This window comes from Paramormyrops kingsleyae, chromosome 16, assembly GCF_048594095.1.
Source record: "Paramormyrops kingsleyae isolate MSU_618 chromosome 16, PKINGS_0.4, whole genome shotgun sequence".
In the NCBI taxonomy this organism is placed as follows: Eukaryota; Metazoa; Chordata; class Actinopteri; order Osteoglossiformes; family Mormyridae; genus Paramormyrops; species Paramormyrops kingsleyae.
In genome coordinates, this window is record NC_132812.1 from 31,320,173 (window position 1) to 31,343,354 (window position 23,182).

At 41.8% G+C, this 23,182-nt stretch overlaps 2 protein-coding genes across 12 annotated transcripts in view; both read right to left on the minus strand.

Moving 5' to 3' along the window:
• Positions 1-10,591, minus strand: part of LOC111850258 (protein TFG-like) — a 30,357-nt gene extending 19,766 nt beyond the window's left edge. For 2 of the 11 annotated variants that reach the window (XM_023823952.2, XM_072700877.1), the window contains exons 1-4: positions 10,191-10,501; positions 9,855-9,897; positions 7,614-7,832; positions 5,813-5,896 (exon numbers count right to left, since the gene is read on the minus strand). In XM_023823952.2, the coding sequence (XP_023679720.2) occupies positions 5,813-5,896; positions 7,614-7,797 (268 nt within the window). In that variant the 5' untranslated portion in view covers positions 7,798-7,832; positions 9,855-9,897; positions 10,191-10,501. The other 9 variants (XM_072700878.1, XM_023823953.2, XM_072700870.1 and 6 more) reach the window with 8 other exon arrangements.
• Positions 10,592-18,633: 8,042 nt separating this feature from the next.
• Positions 18,634-21,486, minus strand: jagn1a (jagunal homolog 1a). The gene is made up of 3 exons (XM_023823904.2): positions 21,312-21,486; positions 20,255-20,352; positions 18,634-19,555 (listed from the first exon to the last, which is right to left on the minus strand). Exons 2-3 carry the CDS (start codon positions 20,341-20,343, stop codon positions 19,093-19,095), a joined length of 552 nt encoding a protein of 183 aa, XP_023679672.1. The 5' UTR covers positions 20,344-20,352; positions 21,312-21,486; the 3' UTR covers positions 18,634-19,092.
• Positions 21,487-23,182: the final 1,696 nt, after the last annotated feature.

The window sequence follows — 23,182 nt, forward strand, 5'->3', positions numbered from 1 at the left end:
TTGCCCCACAAATGATAATTTAATTGAAGAGGCATGATCCTCGCTCTGGGGAAGCTCCCGGAGCTTGCAGTTCTAGAAATCGCCCTGTGCCAATTTTCCAGCTCAGACTGGGGAAGCAGGCTGTCCTGATGTTCCTCCTGAGGGTCCTGGCATTTCAGACAAAATCAGGGACTGGCAGGCAACACTTCAGATCTGTTTTTACCACAGAAATTATGCTCCCCACGGTGACAGTCACTACCAGAAATCGTTACATCATTGATTTATCCCACAAGAGCTAGAGTAAAACGTAATCCGTCAAAGGTGAGGCCCTTGGCTCACTCAAGGGAACCTGATAACCCATTTGAAGCAACCCAGAGCCAACAAAATGCACAAAAGCCACAACAACATGCAAGGAAAACCCAAACATGGATTTAATGACACAGACCATTGGATCACAGTGGTCTATGTAGGCACGTTTTGACATACCTAGGCTCAGGGAGTGAAACTCGAGCAGAGAAATTAAGGTTGGACTGATCCACATTTTTTCAGTTTCGGTCTGATACACTGCCGATACCGATATAGATTCTGATACAAGAACTTTTGACTTTAATGTCTTACTAAAAAAAAAAAAAATATATATATATATATATATATTAAGGCTGTCAAAATTAACGGGTTAACACGGATTAATCCATCATCATGATTAATCTGATAAAAATTTTTAAAGCAATTAACCCATGTGCAGCGCAGAATGACTCGAAATCCCTGAAATGTCTTTGTCAACCCATTTCGGGCAGTTTTGGTGCATTCCATTTGCCCTGGGAACTTGTATTCCGAGTCGGATTCCGAGTTTTAAAGCCGGAAGTGACGACATGCGCGCTCCTGTTTCTCGGAGATCCGAGAAATGTCTCGGAGCAGCACAGAGGATCCTGAGTTCAGAATCCAAGATGGCTGCGCCTTTTATTAACAGAAGGGAAAGTTGTAGTCTTATACTGTTTAAGCACTACTTCTCATTTGTGGGCTTGTGGCTCATTAAATCGGTCGCACACACTATGCCGTCCAACTTATCTGTGGACGTGTTGCTACGGAGTTTTATACGTAAAGCACCACGCGTAATGTGTTATCAACTGATATTGCTAACAATGGCAATTAACTGGGCTAGAATCAGATTTCATGATTAGTCGGATTATTTGTCGGATTTACGGTAGTTCGGGCTAACTGTAATTGAACGAAGATGAAGACCATTTAAACTGAGGTACCTTAAATCCGACAAGTTGTCCAGCTAACCAGAAAATCTTGCTTTTTGATATGGGCCCATGGTATAATGCACTTCTGTGGCAGATGGATTGCATCCGACTCGTATTCAAGATGTTCAATAAACATGTTAAGTGCATATATATTCCCTTTTTTCTTGAGTCTGTTTGCTCATGCAAAATAAAATAAATATAATTTAAAAATGAATTATATTTAATCGTGATTAATCGAAATTAATCCACAGCAACCCTGTGATTAATCTGATTAAAAATCTTAATCGTTTGACAGCACTAATATATATATAATAAATATTCATACTTTATTCATTCTGGATATTTTTAAAACTAGTAAGATCAATGAAAAAATGTATCCCAAAAAATCTTTAATCAGGCTACTAGAAACATACATAACGTGCTGTTCCACTTCATTTGTACATTTTGTTTTAAGGGTTTTTGAGGCATTTGCAGTTCAGTTTCGATATCTTCCAAGGGAATATACGCAAATGGCGAATGCTTAAAATTCCCCAGGTTTTTCCTCCCTCCCACTGGATGTCATACACAAGGGACTGATAGCAGTCCCTCGTGTATCACAAGCTGTAGTGAGAAAGAAAAACAGCCCAAGTGACTCGCACAATTGTGCGTTTTTCTTTTTGCACCTCTCAAAACTTTGTTTTCACATCCATTGCAAATCACTGTGCTACACGTTGTTGTTTAAAGCGTAAAATACTTCCGGATCATCAACTTCTGATGTTTTTCCCCATCTCCTGCTGCAAAGGGTATGCTCATGACATCACTGCACTCACACCCACTGAGTAACAAAACTGAGTTGCAGCGTTAGCATTCAGCTTGAAAGCAGCAAAATCACATCTAAAATGGGAAAGAGCTGTTGTGCGATTGATTGTACAAATAGATTTAACACGAAATAGGAGCTATCTTTTTACAGACTGCCAATAACTAAATAAGTAAGTGTCGGACATGGATCGGTCACATATGGCCGAAACCCGATCCATCTAATAGGTACAGATCGGTGCCCATACCCATCCCAATATCAGATTGGTGTGCCTCTTAATTTTTATTGAGTTCCTTTTTATGTTCACCCCAGTTTAGCAAAGACTGTCATACTGCATAACTACTTTACTGAAGCTACAGAGGTTAAGGATCATCAGAGTACCGCAGCAGAGCCTGTCCGAGAGCCAGGCTATAGCACAATGATGCTGCCCCAGATGCCATCAGGTCTTCGCCATCGCCATTCAAAGGCTAGTGCATATGATTTTCCATCAAAGACTCCTCTAAATATCTCAGGTCATGCAACTGACAACAGCCCATCCAATTCATATTCCTACTGACTGCACCCTCTTTTCCAGTCTCTGAACCAAGTGGTGCCATAAGGAGTGACAGCCAGGATTAATGCAACCTTCACTTGTGACAGGTGACAGCAGGTAACTCACTGCCACCTGACAGACTCTATATGAAGACAAAGACTGTAGACAGCTAAGGAATTCCCCCCTCACAGTGTGTTCCATAAACGGTCCCAGTCGCCACTCTGAAAGTGCACCTTCTAAAAAAATCAAAGGATATTTCACATTCAAATTCCACTGTGTCATAAACAAAGCAATAAATACTGTCCCTAAAAAAAAACCTGAACACAGAAACCCCAAATTGCAGTTTGTGGGCAGGACTGAATTAGCCAATCTCCCCCCTGCTTCCACCACAGGATACCCATTACATCATAGTGATTCCATGGACCGGGACAGCACTGAGACCACAGCCAATGATAGGGCTTCACAACTCCACACTCCCAACGTCGTTAAACAGAACAGAGACCATGGGAGACGGACAGGCAGTATGAATTGCTAACTGGCAGAAAGATCTGTCCTTTCCCCAAGCAGGGAGTATCCTGCAGGGAGGTAGGGCAACAGCACTCAGCTCATGCGGGCTTGAGATACAAACGCCTGTGCGAGTCCACTGCACAGCACAACCCAGGACGAAGAAGCTCAGTAAAGAGAAATTAGCAGTGCCCACAAGCACAGGGACAGCCAAACAAAGAATATGCAGGAAATGACATCGTCTGGCAGGCAGGGAGCTCAGGGACAGATACATCCACATCAAAGTGTGGGGAAGGGACTACAAATGCTGGAGTAATCTACTCCAGACAGGACTCCTACACAGCCTGTAGCCTGCATTCATACCCATGCATGAGTGAAGAATCCTGCATTCATAGTACTCTGAAAATCAAACCTGAAAACACTTAACCAATGGCCACAGCCTTCGCCGTTGGGACACATGTGTGTCTTATAATCACATTTGTGTCAAGATTATTCTATGCTGTACAACATGCTTTACAAATTTACACCTCACCCATCAGATTATAGCCGTTCCAATCTGTTACCCATCTACATCCACGTTTTAGGTCTCACCTGCCGAGCTCAGCAGGAAAGGGACAGGGTATAGAGATTTTACTTGTGTAGTTTGATTCTTTTTTGGTCAGAATGGAGGAGAAGAGCAAAGAAAGAAAAAAAATGCAGGGAAGTCATGCGCCATGGAAAGTCCGTGAGATCCAAATACATGTTCCACTTCAGTAAATCAAACCATTCTCTCAGGACCAATGTTGAAGATTGACAAACAGGTCAGGATTTTGGGAGGTCAACACAGTGCTGCCTCCGTCTTTCTCAATAACATCTTCCAGTCGCAGCCAGCTGTTGTCCTGGGCAACAGTATTGTGCTGGACCTCTGGCTTTCTCTGCCATTATGGCTGTTCTCAGAATGATTACTTTCCGTACGTTGTTTTACCTTGGAGGAATGAAGAGACACATAGGAGAGAGGAAAGCGGGAGGAATGGAGAGACACATCTGGACCAGTGGTTTTCCAGTGGACAAGTGCCAAGTTACCCAATCGCCCCTATAAGAGTCACGGTACCAAAGCCCCCAAGGGCTGAAGAGTAAAAGCTACAATGAAGGCATCTCCAGCACAAATAAAACATTAACACAGATGAATGCAAACACCTCATCCAACACACTGACATTAAGAACAGGATCCTGTTTCAAAGGTCCCAAAAACACAACGGAAGGTAATGTGTTCACAGGCAAAGACTGGTTCCCTTATTGCTTTGCTGGTACAACAGCTGTCCCAATATGAAGAAGATGATGAAGGACGTACAAGGCACCAGAGGAGAGACTGGTGATGAAACTGCATGGATCAACTCTGCATGCTGCTAATATTCTACATATGTTTGACAAATGAGGAATACAAATGAGATGAGACATAGCACGCAAAAGAATACCACACACCATATAACGCTTAATGCACACTGCAGGAGAGCCCCTGCACTCTAATGAGGTGTGATCATCAAATGCCATGATTGTATCCCATAGTGGGTTTGGCTAGCTTGCCTTCTACTGTCCGGATACACAGGCATGTTAAGGCAAGGATACTGAGCCACAATTTATTCTGTCTCTGTCAATTAAGCTGATAGTATCCTGTGCGGAAACTTTTAAACAAGTCTGCTCTGAGACTCCAGCAGGTTTTGCTCGCTGGCAACTGTGCTTTCATACCTGCACCCTGAGGACAGACCACTGAAGACCAAAGGAATGACTGATGGGGGAAAATGAGTGAAGAATCCAGTTCAAAATGCAAGCTGTGCCAACCTGAATGTGGCTGCACTGAGGGGGGAGTCAGCTGACCAGTTTTTTTTTAATCAATTCAATCCACAATTTACTTCTTTTAGAAATCAGTATCAAAACACCCCCTAGAAAACAGATCTTGATGCCCACCCCATAATATCTGAGTACCAGTTGCTGGCATCTTCCTAAAATAAGCAACGCACATGTTGCAAGCTATATTCATGTCTCACAAGACGTTACCCATCAGTCACTATGATGTGCGCTGCTCTTTTCTGTGTAAGCAAAATATCACTGGGCACAGAAGTCATGTTTGTAGAGCACAAGCACCCCCTGCTGGCAGACTGGTAAATGTATTTTCTTATGGGTCCTTCAAGTTAATATTTTGGGATGGAAAAAACTACTACTAAAGATGTGTAAGAACTTCACATTCAGCCAAAACGCCAACCAAAAAGTCAAAGGACCCAGTCCCTGGAAGTGCGGTCTGCCTCTCCTCCTCTTTGTGCTTCAAGATAAATTTATGATTTTATTTGTTCTATGTAGCCATTTTAGCCCACACTTATTTCACTAAAAATTGCCAGATAAAGGTTTAATGTAACGTATGGATATAATACCACTAGAAGTAGCTGCAAACAGTTTAATTATGTCTCTGGTGAAAAACAAAAACCTAAATTCAATACATCTGTCGAAGAGCCTCAATTTTGGACCACTTCTGATTTTTAAAAATCCAGTCTTATTCTAACAGCAAATAACTGAAAGACCCTTTAAATTATTTGTTTTAATCAGTTATATAACTTATTTAAAAACACAAGTTAAAGAGAACAGAAGCATTTCTAGACAAAACATTGTTCACATGTAACCCATCGTGCCCAAAAAATAACACTGGACAACAGTGCCAGCTAATTACAAGGGAAAATACACAGGTACACGCACATCTGGCATATCCACACACAGCTGTCTTACCAAAGACTGTGAGCTTGAGTATCCTGCTGCACTGGATAGCGAAGGAGAGATCGGAGCTGTCAAAAATGGTGATGAGGTCATCGTCTGTGGGTGTGGAGACCATAAGTAAACAAACCAAATCATGTTACTGGGAAATGATTATGATAAAATGAGCCCTGTACTACAATTAACATCTGAGGATGTCATAAATATTTAATCCAGTCTAGGCACTGCAGCTGTCACAGGAGCCCCGGAACACAAGAGGACAATATAGGAAATTATTCCTGTCTAGGAATCACATCAGATTTGATTTGATTCATTTCAATTCAATTTTATATTGCATTTTCACAGTATTAAAATGTCTCAAAGTGCTTTACATTATCCCTGCCCAAAATCCCCATACAGCAAGCCAGACGCAACAGTGGCAAGGAGAGACTCCCTAGTAGGAAGAAACCTTGGGAGGACCCAGACTCAAAGAGGGAGCCCAACTTCCTAAGGCTGGCAAAGGAAGTCCAAAAGCCTCCGTTTTCTGGTATTATATTCAGACATAAGACTACATAGGTTGATGAGCTCCTGATGTCACGCCCGGCTCGTCCGATCCTCCTATGTGCCACGCCCCCCTTGTTACCTCGTGTTAATTCCCGATTGTATTCACCTGTTGCCTGTTATGTTCAGCTGCTCCTGTGTATTTAGTCTGCGTCTGAGTCAGTATTCCCCAGATCTGTCATTGATGTTTGTCGCTGTCAACCCTGTTTGTGCCAATAAACCCCTATTACCGACTTCACGGCTTTGCTGCCTTCCTGCCCACTGGGCGATCTTAACACCTGAGCTCAACTTCAGAAATTATACCCAAAATTCAATACATTACTGTTCAAAAAATAAATATTCTTGTGATGAAGAACCCTCAACGAGCAAAGAGAAACATATGTTTTTGTTAAAAAGCATACATATGTAGTCAAATACCAATTACCACTTAACTGGTACTAGGTTGTAGTGAGTTTGATGTCTTTCCTGGGAAGCACTGGACAAAAAATGCCCTGGATAAAATGGTTGTTTTGTTCAGGCGTATCCCTGAAAACCCGAACTGCTTTGGTTCTGATAGGAGATACATTTGCCTAATACTGTATATCTTTCATGTTTGTATGCTCCAACCTACAAGATCTTACAATCAGCAACATTATTATGAAACCTCATTTGTCCATATTAGTGCAAACCAGGGCTCTTCAAATCTGGCCCTCAATTCCAAACCCAGGCCTTGTTTTCACTTCTCTCAGGCAGTTAGTTTAATGATTACTGATTCTGATCGGCCACAAAGGCATTGCACCTGGCTCACAGGTAAAAGGAGGCTGGAAAATCAGCAGTGCTCAGCCCTAGAGGACTGTGATTTAAATAGCCCTAGTATAGACCAACCAAGCGGAACAACTTAAAAATCAAACACAAAAGATACTTCATATGAATGTGCATAAAACAATCCCTTGAACTTGTTTCAGTGTGAAATATTAATACCCCCCACCCCCCCTTTAGTGCAATGATTCGGGGACTATACTATGCCATCTACTTCTTTCAAGCAAACGGCCAAAGGTTCAGCCCTACAAAATCATTCAATAAGCTGGGGCCTGTATGTGGGGTTACTGGCTTATCGGGGTAACTTGTCGGACTTAAGGTACCATAGTTTAAATGGACTTCATATTTGTTCACTTACATTTTTCCCAGACTACCTTAAATCCGACAAGTTACCCCGATAAGCCAGTAACCCTGCTTCATAGTACAGACCCCTGGTATACAGCCCAACCACTCCTCCTTCACTGGGTATCAGGCATACCTTCATCTTTGTACTTGATTGTGACCTCATCGGAACTCTGCAGCTTCCCACGGAAAACCCGCTGCATCATGAGCAGCAGCTCGTCGTATGTGATGTCCTCGTTGTGGATGGGGATGCGCCGGATGTCATCGCCCAGCTGCGCCTTGATGATCAGCTTCCCGCTGAGGTCCAGCTGTCCGTTCATTGTGCCCTACCGCTTATAGCTGCTTGCACAGCTGCCTGGCAACGGAGGGGAAGAATGTGAATGTACACAAGCACGGTAACATAATAATACATTACCATGATTCTGAGCTAAGAAAGTTAGCCATATAGATTTCGACATTAACCACTTTCCAAAGGAGACAATGGAATAATAAAAAAAAAATTATCTGAAACGTACACCCATCACCAACAAATAAAATAAATTTTTTTGTTCAAATCACACCCCCAGACCCTGACAATGGAAGATGGATCTATGGAGACATACAGGATACCAAGACTTTATAAGGCCAACTACTCAAATGATTCACTACAGAGTATCACTACCAGAGTATGTATGTAATGAGCCAATTTTTAAGGCACACTCAGGTACAACAACCAGTAATGTCATCCAAGTTGCCAATTTTAACTTTATACTTTAAAATTAGTCAACCACTCAGAGGAATTGAAAATTCTGTGCTTCACTTTAAACCTGGTAAAATAGTAATCCCTCATTACACAAGCTGAACCCTATATCCCAAGGTGAAAACTCAGGGGAAATTAAATTCTCATTACTTGCCTTGTTATAACTTTGGATTACTTGATGAAGCAACACCGCACCACTTCAAATATCATACAGAACAGTACTTACGCATGGAAAATTAAATTACTCATCAATTATCAAAAATGCTTAAAATTAGGCACTGAAACATGAGAAACTAAGAAAAGTCGAAAACAAATTTTGCTTAGTTTAGCAGATACGCATTTGAAATTCCCTACTACAGGCACATGAAGAGGACAGTAAGGAAGTTCAGCTCCTGCTAAGAAAACATTCATAAACACTAAATTATTGTTTGCAGAGCTGTTAAGTGGTGATTTCTTTGGTGACACTTGTTATGATAGATCAATTTAATCATAATAAGCAAAGAAAATGACTGATATTCATGTTTTCAGCAGATACAAATTCTTCCACATTCGGGGACAAGTGATGATTTGAGGCAAAATGAGGTGTCTATCTCAAAAGAGAAACAGATTATGTTTAAAAGATGTTCTTATATTGTAGTTATTGTTTGTTTCACACACTAAGCAAGTATAATAAGCAGCACAATGTTTTTGTATCAAAAGATATTTCTTCAGGTTCTTCTTTGTGTCCTCTTAGGCCTCATCTAGTTTCTCCTCTGAAAGATTAACGTCAGCTCCTCACCAAAGGAAGGTAACACTTTACTAAGCCCAAGAGAGGCTTCTCTGTCACAGCTTAATCACCTTCAATTTCTTACGGGCATTTTTGTAAAACATTTGGTCCACTGAGTACTCAGCGCATTCCTAGGTATCTTTTCCCCATCAACAACACCAATAATTTCATCTATTTTTGTATATAGCTCTACCATGACTGTTTGATAGGAGTCAACATCACTAGAAAATGTATTCGTTATCAATGCATTACATTTCTCTTTTTTCCCAGCTATTTCCTATATTATTGGCCTTCTCATATTTTTAATTACGAATGATTATTTTCAGGAGCCCCAAAGATTTTTTTTTTTTTTTAAAGTTTCAAAAACATATGACCTCACACTATTTTCTCTAAGTTGCGACCTTCCACGGGGGAATATCTGTTTAGTTTTAGAAAGTAGAAGGATTCGTATGTTTCATAACTGTAAATTAATACAGCGATTACTCATACAATGAGGGTTTATGAGCTTTAAATAACTCACATGCCAAACAGAAGAGAAGCAACGCTTCAGTTTGATGGCCACCTGCGAACTAAACCGAATTCAGAAATTATTATTTCCACCAAATTACACCAGAGCCATCGATGTACAGCACATGATACCTAAATAACAGACTTCCCGGAGAACCATATAAAGTAACAACCCAAAGTCCTGGCGGAACAGGAGGTAACTTAGGTTAGTGCATGAGTCCAGGAGGGAGGAGTGTAGCTCTGAAAGATGAGATGTCTCTTCAGCCATACGCAGGACATACAATCCCGGCTTCCTCAAAGGTTACAGTAATTCAGCTTTCCACTACACTACATCCCTAAAGAAAAATAAGAAGAAGCCATCTCACCTGAATTAAGCGTGTCAATCAAGCGCCAACTAAAACCGTATTCCTACAAAAAAAAAAATCCTGGTTGGTGTCGAATATTAATGCATCTCACCTCAAAACTATATTCTTACAACTTTTCTTTATCCATAATTTAAACTGCTACATACTGTATACAGCTGAAGTAGTTGCAACAAGAACAACAAGTCCATAGCAGATATTTAATTCCGTTATCGGTGCTTGTGACTGTACAACCAGCCATCCATGACAATTAGGATGAACGACCAACTTCGTAAAAAAGCAGCAGATAATCACGTAGTCACTAGTAAACCCAGTACGCCAGGGCTATTCTATACGCACTGAAAGTGAGGAATAACACGCGGTCCCCCCGCCTTATCTTAGCCGGCTGTCGCTCCGCGTCGCCGTCCGGCCACAATGATGGATTCTTTCCAGCACTTTCCGTGTCACGCACTCGCCGCGTCGCGCGATCAGCGCCGGGTCTCCGCTCTGGTTCCCACCCGGGCTCGCGCACACGGCCGGATTCAGCACGAGCCGGCCGCCTTTCACCAGGCCAGCTCACTCGATTATTAACCTGCCGGTTAGCTTTGATGCGGATGCAGCGTGCAAACATCCGGAGACTGACTCCGGATCGGCTGTGTCGTCGGCCCCGCAAGGGTCGTTACCGGGCCTGAAGAACACAAACCGGCTCCGCGTCAGTTGTTACTGCAGGAGCGCCTATCGCAGGAAGTCCATCGGACGGGACGGGACATACTTTGTCCTGCGCAGCCGCAGCGACGGGATGTTCCAGCGTGTGTTTGGGGTTCTGTGAAACTTACTGTACATAGTAATACTTTTTATTGTTGAATCGGGATATAAATTGCGGTCTTCCTGAGCCGGATATATGAGCGGGATACCAAAACAAAATAAACTAAGCTAAACTAAACTAAAATAAATCATAACGAACGCATACATAAATACAGCCACACGCAAATCGTTAATTTCTCTCGGAGTGTGTCCAGTACCCAGACCCCACGATAAACAATACGTAAGCAAGGATATGACCAGGTTTAAAACACAAAGCCCTTACCAATTCCTTTTATAAGGTATAAAAGTTCTTTTTTACAAGTTACAGAAACTACAACTAAACAATAAAACTAATATTCTCATCGTCATCAACATGATCATTATTATTATTAGGGTACTCTCTGGAGGCCACTTGATGTCCCTAAATTGCTCTTTGTGTGTGTGTGTGTGTGTGTGTGTGTCTATGAAGGAGTAACATCCTACCCATGGTGTTTCCCTGAAATGTGCCTTAGGCTGCCAGTGAAGAACCGTCCTTCAGTTAGACAGAGATCAAATTAAAATGCAAAAAACAAACTGGATTTATTTTCTGGCATTACTTTACAGCTTGTTCATAGGTGATACAGGACAAGAACTTGTCAACATGCAGTAGTCATAAATCAGCACCAGGCAAATGGACAGCAACAAGCAGCTCCTTGCGGTCAGTTAAGGAACCACATATGAGGAAGGTGAACAATATGCAGCTGCTCACAGCCACTAATTCTCCACCCATGGGCCGGGATTGACTTCCCCAGAACATTTCAAAGCCTCTGCTGAGGAAAAGGTCAGGAGAATACCCTGGGTGAGCAAGCTGCTTATGCTTTCACTCCCAGTTTGAGCAGAGAGCCCAGAGGATGACTGTACTGAGGGATTTCCATCTCCCAAACCCCACACTGACCCCTAGCTGTTTGGGGGAAGAACTGCCTGCCCCTGAATTGGTGATCATAGCCCCTCATCATCCCTCTCCTGTGTATAGATTTCAAGTGTCCCTCTCCCCCTGTCATGTCTACATGTCTTCTGTGCCTCTTTGGCTGTCATAAGATGAATACAATATAGAATATACAATATAGGTAAATATAAACTGACTATGACTGTCAGATAAGTTAGTCGACAACAGAATGTAAATAACAGTAGTGCGACAACTCAGTGCCACATCAAGTGAGAACAGCAACAACAATGATGTGCAAAAAATAGAAGTGCAACACAGGATAGAGTAGTTACTGGATAAGGAAGTTCTCATGAATATAATTTGTGTTCTCCTCCCACAGAATACCACTGGACGGTTAAAGACGGAAAAGGGGTGCGTGCAATATAATGGTGATGCCACACATCAGTCAAGGGGGAGGACAAGCAGGCGCACGCATTACACATTTGGGAGTGTCACTTGGAATATAACGTACTTCTAATAAATACGGCGGAATCTAAGGTGTAATATACCTCATGACCAGCTATGTGCGGAGTTCAATCTCAAGACTGCCCTGCATTTGGGTGCCTGAGTATGATCTACGTAAAACCTTTCCCTCTCATTGCCTCCTTGCTGCCTATGAGAGATTTCTCACCAGCCTCTGATATGACCTTGTCCTTTTCCCTGGTTGCCAAGTTTAACCCCAGCTATACAGATACTGCAATTTCATCTTGTGGCAGAATGCTTCCTGCCTCTGTCAGCTTTCTTTCAGGGCACACTATTTTACTTCTTTCATTTCAACAAATTTATTACACTTAAATCGGATAGCTCCAGCTGAACTTCAGTATTTTGATTTTTCTTTGACCTCAAGATCAGAAGCACCGTTTTCCTCCTGCAGTCCAAAAACATGCTGTTAGAGTAATTGGCTGCTCTAAAATACTTATTGAATAGGCCTGTGTGCAAGAGTGTTTGAATGCAAGTGCCCATTGATTGACTGGCATCCATCTCCTGGGTTTACTACAAAATTTAACCAAGAATAAATTGATTAGAAATTGTACAAAATTGTAAAATAAAAAGAATGATCTTTGATCATTGAAAATGGGAACTCTGCCCCTAGGTCCATCAGTTCCCTTTATCTTGCAGAAGGTGAAATTCCATCTGAAAATGAGCCCTGTGACCCATAATAGAAAGGTATGAAACTCCACCCAACAAAACAACTTCCTGTACCAGCTAATTAGAGGTCACTAGAAGAAAGGATGTTAAAATTTGCAGTCTAGTAAGGTAATGAAGTAAATATCTCTGTCATTATGCTGAAGCATGGAGGTTTAATTAAACAGAGTGTAGATTTTCCCAGAGAAATAAATGAATGTGCGTCAGTTGAAATGGCATTTAAGTACTGCGTGCGCAAGGTAAATATGAGGAATGATGAGTTCAAAGAGGTCAGGAAACCCAAAGGGCCATTCTTCAGCTTGCCCAGTGTAGCCTGCTGTTCAGTATGTAGCAAAAACATTTTCCTAACCTTGCTGATCGAAAAGAAATTCAGAATCATTTTGCTGAAAACTAGAATAAAATGTAGTGTAAAAACAGCACCAATGAACCATGCAGAAGGTATTTCTTAGGATATGTAATCTTAGCAGGACACAGGAGACAGATCTTAGCTGTAGCTCCCATCCAAGATCTAGTACTGTTAGGAGAGAAGTATCAGGTCAGGGAGGTACTGGGATTCTAATTTTACTAGGAACTTATTATAGATCTCCTCAAGGGAGCATAGGAACCTCAAGACTGTATTAATCAGTTGGTGTAGTATGACAAAGCAGATACGGGGTTCAAGTAACACTACCTAGGTCTTCTGAACCCAGAGCTTCCAAACATCAACAAGGTATATACATTCTGTGCAGAACTATTAGGTAAGTACTATTCCTGGAAAAAGTCAATTCAGAAGTTTTCTTTTGCTCCAAATAAATATATTTAGAGGGAAAATGTCACATTAGCCGATCACAAACAAAAACGAAAGAAAAAGACCTGATTATCAGTGTGCACAATTATTAGGCAATCAGAAATTAAGTGGATGTTTTTTCTCTCTTCACCATCAATAGAATCAACACAATGATCATCATGAGCCTGTTGTCCATTGAACCAGTTAAGTTTTTGATTTGATCAGGTCCTATATTAGCTGATGCAGCTAGGTTCACCTCCTAGACATTGGTCTGGGATATGTACTGCTTGCCACCTACAGTAGGTAAATTTCATATTTTAGTAAGGCCAAGTAGTTCCCAATGGAGGTTAAGTCAAGTGTTGAGGGTGCCAGGTCATAATTCAATGATCTTTCACGTGTTGTTGTCACCTTTCTTAGACAATCTACGGAATACATTGATGCATGGGAATGGGCATTATCCTGCATGAATATCATAACCTTTTAGCGGCTGACTTCTTGTTTGTACCATTGTTTGAATAAGGTATCTTCTAGAAACTGACAGTCAGAAAGTTCTAAGAAGTTCGTCACTGAAAATTGCAGCCCACACCATCACTCCTTCACCACCTTGTTGGCACTTGAGGAAGATGTCCATCTACTGGCCCATCCATCTGCTACATCAAGAGTCCTCCCATGTCATCAGTCCACAAAACCTTTGTAGCATCGTTCTTGAGATGTGTCCGTGTCCATTGTTATGTTTTAGCTTGTGTGTCTTATTGAATTGAGGTCATGTTTCAGCCTTTGTGACCTTAGCACATGTACACTGCACCTAGTACTTCCAGAAATTCCATTTAGACTTGAAAATGGTGTTTTTTTGAGTTTCTGGAAGTCTCCCCTTTAATTGGACATATATCTTAGGCACTTAATTTGTGTCTTCTTCACTCTACATGCTTCTTCCATCTTTTTTGGCTGTTGGTCACAAAACCCTCAAATGCACAATGATCATGTTTTACAATTTGGGAATTTTGATTACTTTACATCTATCTGACTGGAACTTCATTACTTTGTATTTTTTCTGCTCTTTGTAAGGTCCTATTTTGGCCAATTTTAATAGTAATACTTTGCTTAATAATTCTGCTCAGAATGAGCATGTTCTATTTTTAAAAAGCCATTTGTTAACTGGAGATTAATCTGGACTGAAACTATTGGTCAGAAGGTACAAGCAAAATACACACTTGCCTAATAATCCTGCGCACAGTGTACATGTCAGTACTCCTAATTAAAAAAAAAAAGTTTATATATAGTAAAGTGTAATTTCATCTGAACTGGATCCTGTTGCTGCTCTTATGTCAGAAATGTCTGGGAGTTCTGGAGCAGGTGTCCATGGCTGGTGTCCATGGCTCTGAAATTGGTTTTCTTAGTCTTTTGATCTTTTGAAACAGGTGGGATATTGCATTCTTCCTTTCCTGTGTTAAAAAGATAGGACGACTTTGATAAAGTGACTGTAATTCTGCTAAAAGAACCCTAATTCACTTGCGTGGTGAATGACCTGCTTCCCATCTTCGGAGTAGAAGAATAATTATGAAAAGTAGGGCTGTGTTTGTGTGTAAGTGAGACCTCTTCATAGCAGGAGGTATGCAGACACACAACACAGGATGGGCTTTCTGTACACAACAAAGGGGTTCAGGTGCATTCTTGGAATGGGACTTAAGTCGTGGGATTCATTAAGCCAGAATTACCAGAGGCTACTCAGCAAATGTTTACATAAATTGCAAAAAGTCTAGTCCTTTGGGGTTGGTCAAGACTATATGTTGGTTTATTAACCCAGGTTTGCCAAAATGGTGAAGTGGCACTTCCTCTCATGATTAGAGGGTGACACTGGTTTTTTCCCTCCTCTGTCTACTGTGATTTCCTCTCCTTTTCCAAAGATCTTTAGGAGAGATTCCATCTCAGTGTGTGAGTGTGTGCCTCACAGTGGACTGGCGTGCCATGTAGGTTGTATTCTGCCCCTGCTGCGTGGGATAAGTGCCATGCTTACCATGACGCTGTACTCAATAAGGCCTTATGCAGGACGTGGATCTAATGCCAAAAATCACTTCACTGATGTGTCTAAAAACAACTGCTGACTTTTTCCAATATCAGCCAAAACTCGTTCTGTAAACAACCCCTCGAATGAAGACACATATCTCTGTAGCAGTTGCATATATCAGGCGATTCGATATATGCACCCAATTTCTGTGACCACTTATCCTATTCAGGGTCATGAGCTTATCATAGACACTACAGGCAAAAGGAAGGAGAAAACCCAGGATGGAGCACCAACTCATCACAGGGTGCAGTCACACACCATTCACTTACATACACACACCTACTGGCAACTGGGTAACTCCAATTAACCTCAACTGGAGCACCTGGAGGAAGCCCCACGACGACACAGAGAGAACAGGCAAACTCCACGCATATAGAGCCATAGCAGAGACTCAAACCCGGGTCCCAGAGGTGTAAGGTGACCACAGCACCACCCCTAGATGCATTCAGCTACATTTAAATCTAGTAATTGCGATGGTAAATAAACAGCGCATCTTTATGGTGAGTGTAATTGACTGATGGGCCAGCATCATGTCCAGAAGAGTCCCTGCTTGGTCTGGAATAATCTCCAGATTCCCCTTGTATTGAATAAGCAGATTGATATAAATAACAAGACCTTTTTAAAATTAAAAACAATAAAAACATTTTTAGAATGGTCGTAAATATATTTAAATGTTTCATTGATGCTAGTCTCACAATGATATTAAATATTTTTTATTATAAAATAAGTCATTTAACAGGTGGACAAAGAGGAACTTCAGCCTGAGGCTCTGTCTGTTAGCAGTGGTGGTCTAACTTTCCCTGGTCTCCTACTTTGTTTTCCTTCCACTGCCTACAGGAGAACCTTCAGCACATTTCCCTTTGCAGCTGACATCAAGACCTTACCTGCTTCCCAATCAATCCTTGCTTGCTCTTCCAGTACCACTGCATTCAGCGTTGTCTCAAACAATCTCCATATTAATATCATTCTGCTGACATCCTATTAATTAAGGCTTATTAATTAAAAATCACACATTCGGCTCTGGCCGGTAGCCTGTGAAACACAGTGTTTAATTTCTGTAACCCTAAAGCTATAGACTGGTACATCTATCTAAATAGTTAAATAGTTTGCACTTATGGCAAACCTCATGTCTCAGATTCACCTTGGCATATTTTTGGACTGTGGGAAGACACTGGAGAAGATCCCACGACTACTCAGAGGGAACATGCAAACTACATAGAACCAGGATGGAGACTTGAACCTTAGTCTCTAGAGGTGAGTTCACTGTGCAGTCCCTCATCCATCCATTTTCTTCCACTTATCCCGGGTCGGGTCACAGGGGAAGCTGTCCAAGCAGGGATGCCCGGACCTCCCTCGCCCCAGCCACCTCCTCCAGCGAGGAGACGCAGAGGGAAGACTTCGCAGAGAGCTCATGTTCAGACAATCACGGCTTGGTGATTAAGGGATGCAAAGCAGCACAAACCACAAAACTGGGATATACTTTTATGTCATTTGGTTCTCATCCCAGATAGATTATTAATTTATTCCTTTATTAAATTTACACAGTAAAACTTGACCATGTCTAGACATCCCAAACCCAAATCAAGGGTAAACTTTTGACGGACTACATATATGCAACATAATGCCCTGAACTACATGTAACTCATACACCAGGCCTGCAGCCAGAAATAAGCATCATGGGGGAGTTCAGCAACCCTACCCCTCGCCAATCTCACTGGGGTGTATGTGTCGGGGGGGGACCCTACCCCTGGCCAATCTCACTGGGGTGTATGTGTCGGGGGGGGGGGGGGGACCCTACCCCTGGCCAATCTCACTGGGGTGTATGTGTCGGGGGGGGGGACGGACCCTACCCCTCTCCAATCTCACTGGGGTGTATGTGTCAGGGGGGGGGGACAGACGGACGGACCCTACCCCTCTCCAATCTCACTGGGGTGTATGTGTCGGGGGGGGGGACCCTACCCCTCTCCAATCTCACTGGGGTGTATGTGTCAGGGGGGGGGGGGAACCCTACCCCTCTCCAATCTCACTGGGGTGTATGTGTCGGGGGGGGACCCTTCCCCATCACCAATCTCACTGGGGTGTATGTGTCGGGGGGGGGGGGGGGGGGGGGGGGGATTTGGGTGTACCTCATCATAGATTTTGAGGACTAGGGGGAAAAACTTTATGTATAAAAAAGGTGGATGGGATTATAGATGAATGGGTAACCCTGGACTTTGTTTTTCAAGTAATTTGATCTTTATGAGCAGCAGTGTTATAAAGAGGCATGAGAAACATTTTATAAACAGAATGTTGCAGTATTACAATTTGATTCCTCTACTTTCTTTTACGAAGTCAATTTTCTTAAAATCGGCAACACCCATCTATCAACGTAGGCACTGATATCAACCTTTGCAAAACTGCATAATTTAAAGGCACTGTATTAATATGCAACTATAACAATGTAAAAAAAAGGTAAAGACAGGGTTGTGTAATATCCATAGATTATTTACTGATAACTTCAGAGAACCTCATTTTAACATCCTTTGTACTGCAAAATCTGAGTCTTTATCCCTGGTTTGAACTAGCTGAATTTCTTCAGTTGCCACTCTCAATACAGAAACCATTTAATGTTTAAAGGCTCCAGGACAGAAACTGTAAAGGCACCTCAGGTAGATCCAAAAAGATGCCTTACATATGATACCCAGAGCACAATGGGAAATTCCCAATAGAGGACACTAATCCCAGTCTTCTGCAGATTGCTCTGTTGAAGTAGCAGAACAACAACCAGCACTGGATGCTTTACTGACCCATCATACTTGGCAGGTTATAAATGAATGTACAGATACAAGTAGCTTAGTTACTGTTCGTGCAAGAAAAGTAGGCTTAGTAAGTTACAGGTCTGTTGTTACATGGGGCACTAGAAGTCGTTTTGCCTTGCTGTGTTCCTAGCCGCAATCAGATACTTTGGTAACATAATCGTTAACTGCAGAATCTGCTGTTTGCAAATCAGAGAATTCTCCGTGGAACTGACTGTGTGTCCAGTCAATGTTTCATAACAGAGAACACAAAAACTCAGGCATGACCTCCCTAAATTTATTGGAGTACTGTGGTTTTTTTGGCATGGTGGTGACAATCACACTCAGGCACAATGGTGAACAACATGCAGCTCATTCAACCCCGGCAGGTCCCCAACTCCTTCATGCCGAGATCTCAGCACAGAAGCTAACCTTTAGCAGTGAGACTCAGTGTCACTATTATGTGACAGCATGATGACATATTCCTTCAGTCACCTGGCTAATTCGATAACCGGATATGAAGCATGAAATCCCATCTAGAACATATTAAAAATGAGCTTTGTGCCTAACTGAACTCTGCTTCTGGGATGTCACTTTGTCCGAGCACAAAATCCATCTTGATTCTCCATAAAATCAGACCACTTAAAAATAAAAAAAAAAATTAAAAAAGGATATAGGGGGAGGGGGGGAGGGTTAGAGAGGTACTAAATGTCACATTTTTTCCCAGTTGTCTAGTCAGTTATTTATTTTTTCTTCTTCTCCTGTGTGGAAGTGAACCACGCATCCAGCAGCTTCTTGCTGTAGTAAATTTGCCAGGCATGCACCTGTATGGCAATGACCATCACCAGGTACATCACGGAGACGGCCGAGAAGCCGAAGATGAAGCGGTAGGCTTTTCCGTGGCGATAGAGCTGCTGAGCCACCGGAAACATCTCCATAGCCCCGTAGATAAGAGGGGCGATGCAGAAGAGACCTGAGCTGATCATGGCAAGTACCAGGTAGCTGATGTTGTTGCGTGGGAGCGCCAGGAAGCTGAAAATGGACGGCACGATGCTGATGAGGTAGGGGTACTCCCACTGGTAAGGAGCGGCCACCAGGTCATGTGACACCAGGCCCATGTTGCTGACGGTCACCTGGGCTGCCACCAGCAGCCAGATCAGCACATGGACGATGTTCAGCTTCCGAATCTCTGACTTGAGTGACACACTGGAAAAGTCACACGCAAAGGACACTGCATTACAACAGGAGAGTTGATTGAACAATTCAGTTTTAAGTATGTCGATTAGGAATGCAACAACACTGGGACTGGAATATGCAAACTTGCAGAAGGTCCAGTTAACTGGAATCAGATAATTTAGGCAACAAATGGTTTGGTAGACAGGGATATGGTGAAGATGAGTGCAGGAGATGAAGAGCAACCAACAGACAGAGAAAAGACACAGGTAATCAGACAGACAAAATGCAGCAAAACGTCTTGCATCTGTCAGCATCTTGACCAAGGCATGGCGGAACAGTCGAATTTTCCAGATAGCTGAAAGGTACTCATACAAAACACTGAATTCCAACACATTTCTCATATTTGATTATTATATTCTATTTTAAAAAATATATTTGACTCAACATAAGAGATTGAGAGGTAAAAGATGGAAGAACAAACAGAAAGACTAAAGTGTGAGGCTGTGGGCATGCTCAGGAATTGACATATGTATTGCACAATGCTTTTCTTTATTTTAGTTCAGTGGATAGATTTTAAATAGAATAATTCTATTACATATTGCGAATTTTTATGTTTTATACAGATATATTAAAATTGTGCCAGTTACTGGAATGCCAGATGCATTAACATACATAAAAACAGAGACGGGCCCAATAAAAGGAAGAGGTTGCGAAGTGGAGGCGGCCTACCTCATCTGGTAGTGCGACGCTACCTTCTCTCTGTGCTTGAAGTCGCTGCCATCAGTGCCTTGAGCTCTGGGGCCAGCGCGAGAAGCCATAGCACGTCCCTGCACATCCACAAAGCAAACTGTGTGTTTTACCAATGGAACGCTGAATTTCCATCCAACCATCAACTCATCGTAGTCGGGAAAAAAAGTACTTGGCTATAGGGTTGTTTAGCTACATATTGCGAACATTTAACATTTAATGCCAACGGTCCATATTAGATACATGTTTTACGCCATAGTCTTCGTATTTTGCATCATACACGCTTCGGAATAAAACTTTCTTAAATATAAAAGAATACGATTTGTAGTTTATTTCAAATTAACCTGATGTCAGCGACCTTCTACATTTTACATTCTGCTTCGCACTTAAGTCAAACGCTAAAAATGACGCGTTATGTCACAAATTGTATAAGGATGTGCAAGATGAAAAAGTTAAGCGAAATTCTGAACATAAGAAAAATGACTATCCCTATGTTATTCCATGCACATGTTCCAAGCAAAATCTACAAGACAATATGAATACAATAAAAAAACGTTATTATGCTATAGTTGTTGGTTTATATTTTCAGGAGTCCTGGATATACGATGCATTTAATGCAGCCTTATTAAATCATTTCTCGTAACTAGCTGAAAAACAGACGCAGATACCAGGATCTATTCCGGCTGCCTGAATAAGATGATAACGTGTATAAGTCTGTATAAGTAGTTCAGATCGCGAGTTATCACCACTGCCGACTACATACACTGTGCACGTTAATCGCCATATTGCATGCAGCGCCTGTCTTTGCGATGTTTTTTTTTTTTTTTAAAAAAGCACGGAGATTTAGTTAAATGTGTATTATCAACAATCCTAGCCCGATCCCCACATGCAGGTTTGTTTTAATCTAAATTTTGTTATCCATAAAAAGGCTCACGTGCCGCTTCATTTAGTCATGGGCGTGCGAGATCTCCCCGCATCCTTACGGTTTAACAGGAGGCGTCTGCTAATCAGATTCGCTAACAGAACAGTAGATACGTACGTTTTGCTGTCGCGTGAGGAAAACTGAGATTTGGCAAAATAAAACGAAGTATGTTGGATAAGTAGCGACAGTATTAATTTCGAGCTGACTTGATCCAAAAAGACCTCCTCGCAATCGCAACGATATTCCTTTCGCTCCCCTGAGGCATGAACAACCCGGAAGCGTTTGATTTTTCCCCCCCAGCCCTCGGAAATAACGGCACTATGACGTACTTCCTGTAAAATTATCACTGCAGGTGGAAATCACAATTTTCAGTGAATTGATCATTTATTCGTTCACTCAACTTAAATATTCGTTTTAATTGCCCAGAAAAGTAATTTCATTGATTTTATTTCCATCCAACTTCCTATTGGTTATCCTGGTGTGGCTTGTGGGGGAAACTGGAGCCTGGGCCAGGCAGCGTAGAGCTTAAGTCTGGGGTTCACAATGAGCAGCCTTGCTGGCCCTCATTATAAATCATTTTGACACTTACCATATCAGATTACTCCCATATCGCCATTCAAGCTTCCAAACGTGCCTTGACTGCTGTGTTTTACTAAAATATATGGTACATTCTTTGGCCAGCCAGGGACAGATATACTGTGCCATTGTGTGGTATTTCCCGATTTCCCCTTGGCATATAAGACACGGCACCCAATGTGATGCTGACAAGAACATTTGGGCTAATTATGAGATTTGACTGGATTAAATCCAGTGAGCATTTCTTTGAGAATATGGAAAAAGAGAAATAAAGATTTTATTTTAATTATTTGGTGTGAAAATTGTTGCTCTTTTTGGTGGGGGTGGGTGTAGTGTGTGAATTGTGCTTTCAAACGTATGTTATAATGCACATTATGAGTTGGTATGTGTTTCTGCAAGTTAGACCTCTGTGTCTGTAGTCAAAAGGTTGTGAGTTTAAATCCCATTATTGATAGAACAGTCATCAGTGTTAGGCCCCTAAGCAAGGCATAGAATCATAAATTGGGAAGTAGAAAAGGTATGTGAATATCAACTAAATATTATGTACTTGTATACATGGTAACTAAAGTATCTTTTAATACAGTGCTTCCCAGTCCATTCCTCGGGGACCTACAGACAGTCCATTTTTTTGCATCCTCCCAACTCCCAGTAAGGAGGGATCAAAATTGGGGACTGTCTGGCTTGTCACTGGGAGGGTGCCAAAGATTGGACCGTATGTGGAACTCTGAGGGCTGGGTTGGGAAACCGGGGAACCGATTTAATAACTTTTCAAGGTGTGCAGTTCCTAGACGACGTCTGTAATGGGAACAGAGACATCAGCTCATTAGAGGAAATGCATAAATACAAAATTCAATATTTACCATATTTTCAAAGGGTGTTTCAAAGTGCAAATTCGAAAAAAAAAACAAAAGTGAAGGAGCTGGTTATTTCTGTAATAGCCACCTTTACTAAGAGCAATGCATGACATCCATGCTGTAATTAGCTTACTTGCTTTACGCACTGTGCAAAGTTCCGATGCATAGCAAATGAATACAGCACAAATTATGGAATTGGTTGAGTCTGAAGTTACTGTACTATTGTTTAGTGATATGTTGAAAGAACTTATGTACTTTATCACAAGTTCTATTGTTTAATCGTGTGCTTTTGTGGCATGTGTTTAATGTTCTTTGAGGACTAGAGCATTTTGCAAACAAAATGTGTTAGTTTGCCCAGCAAGCTTCGACTTTGGGCATTCAGAAATGTAAGTTTTTTTTTTAATAGGACAGTGAGGATCGAAGAGCACGGTTAGCCATGATCCCTGGAAGAACTGCGGTAAAGGGTGCAATATAGTTCAAGGGCCCAACAATGACATCACCGTGCCTGCCATTGAATTTGAAGCAGCAACCTTCTGATTACAGGCACATAATCCTATT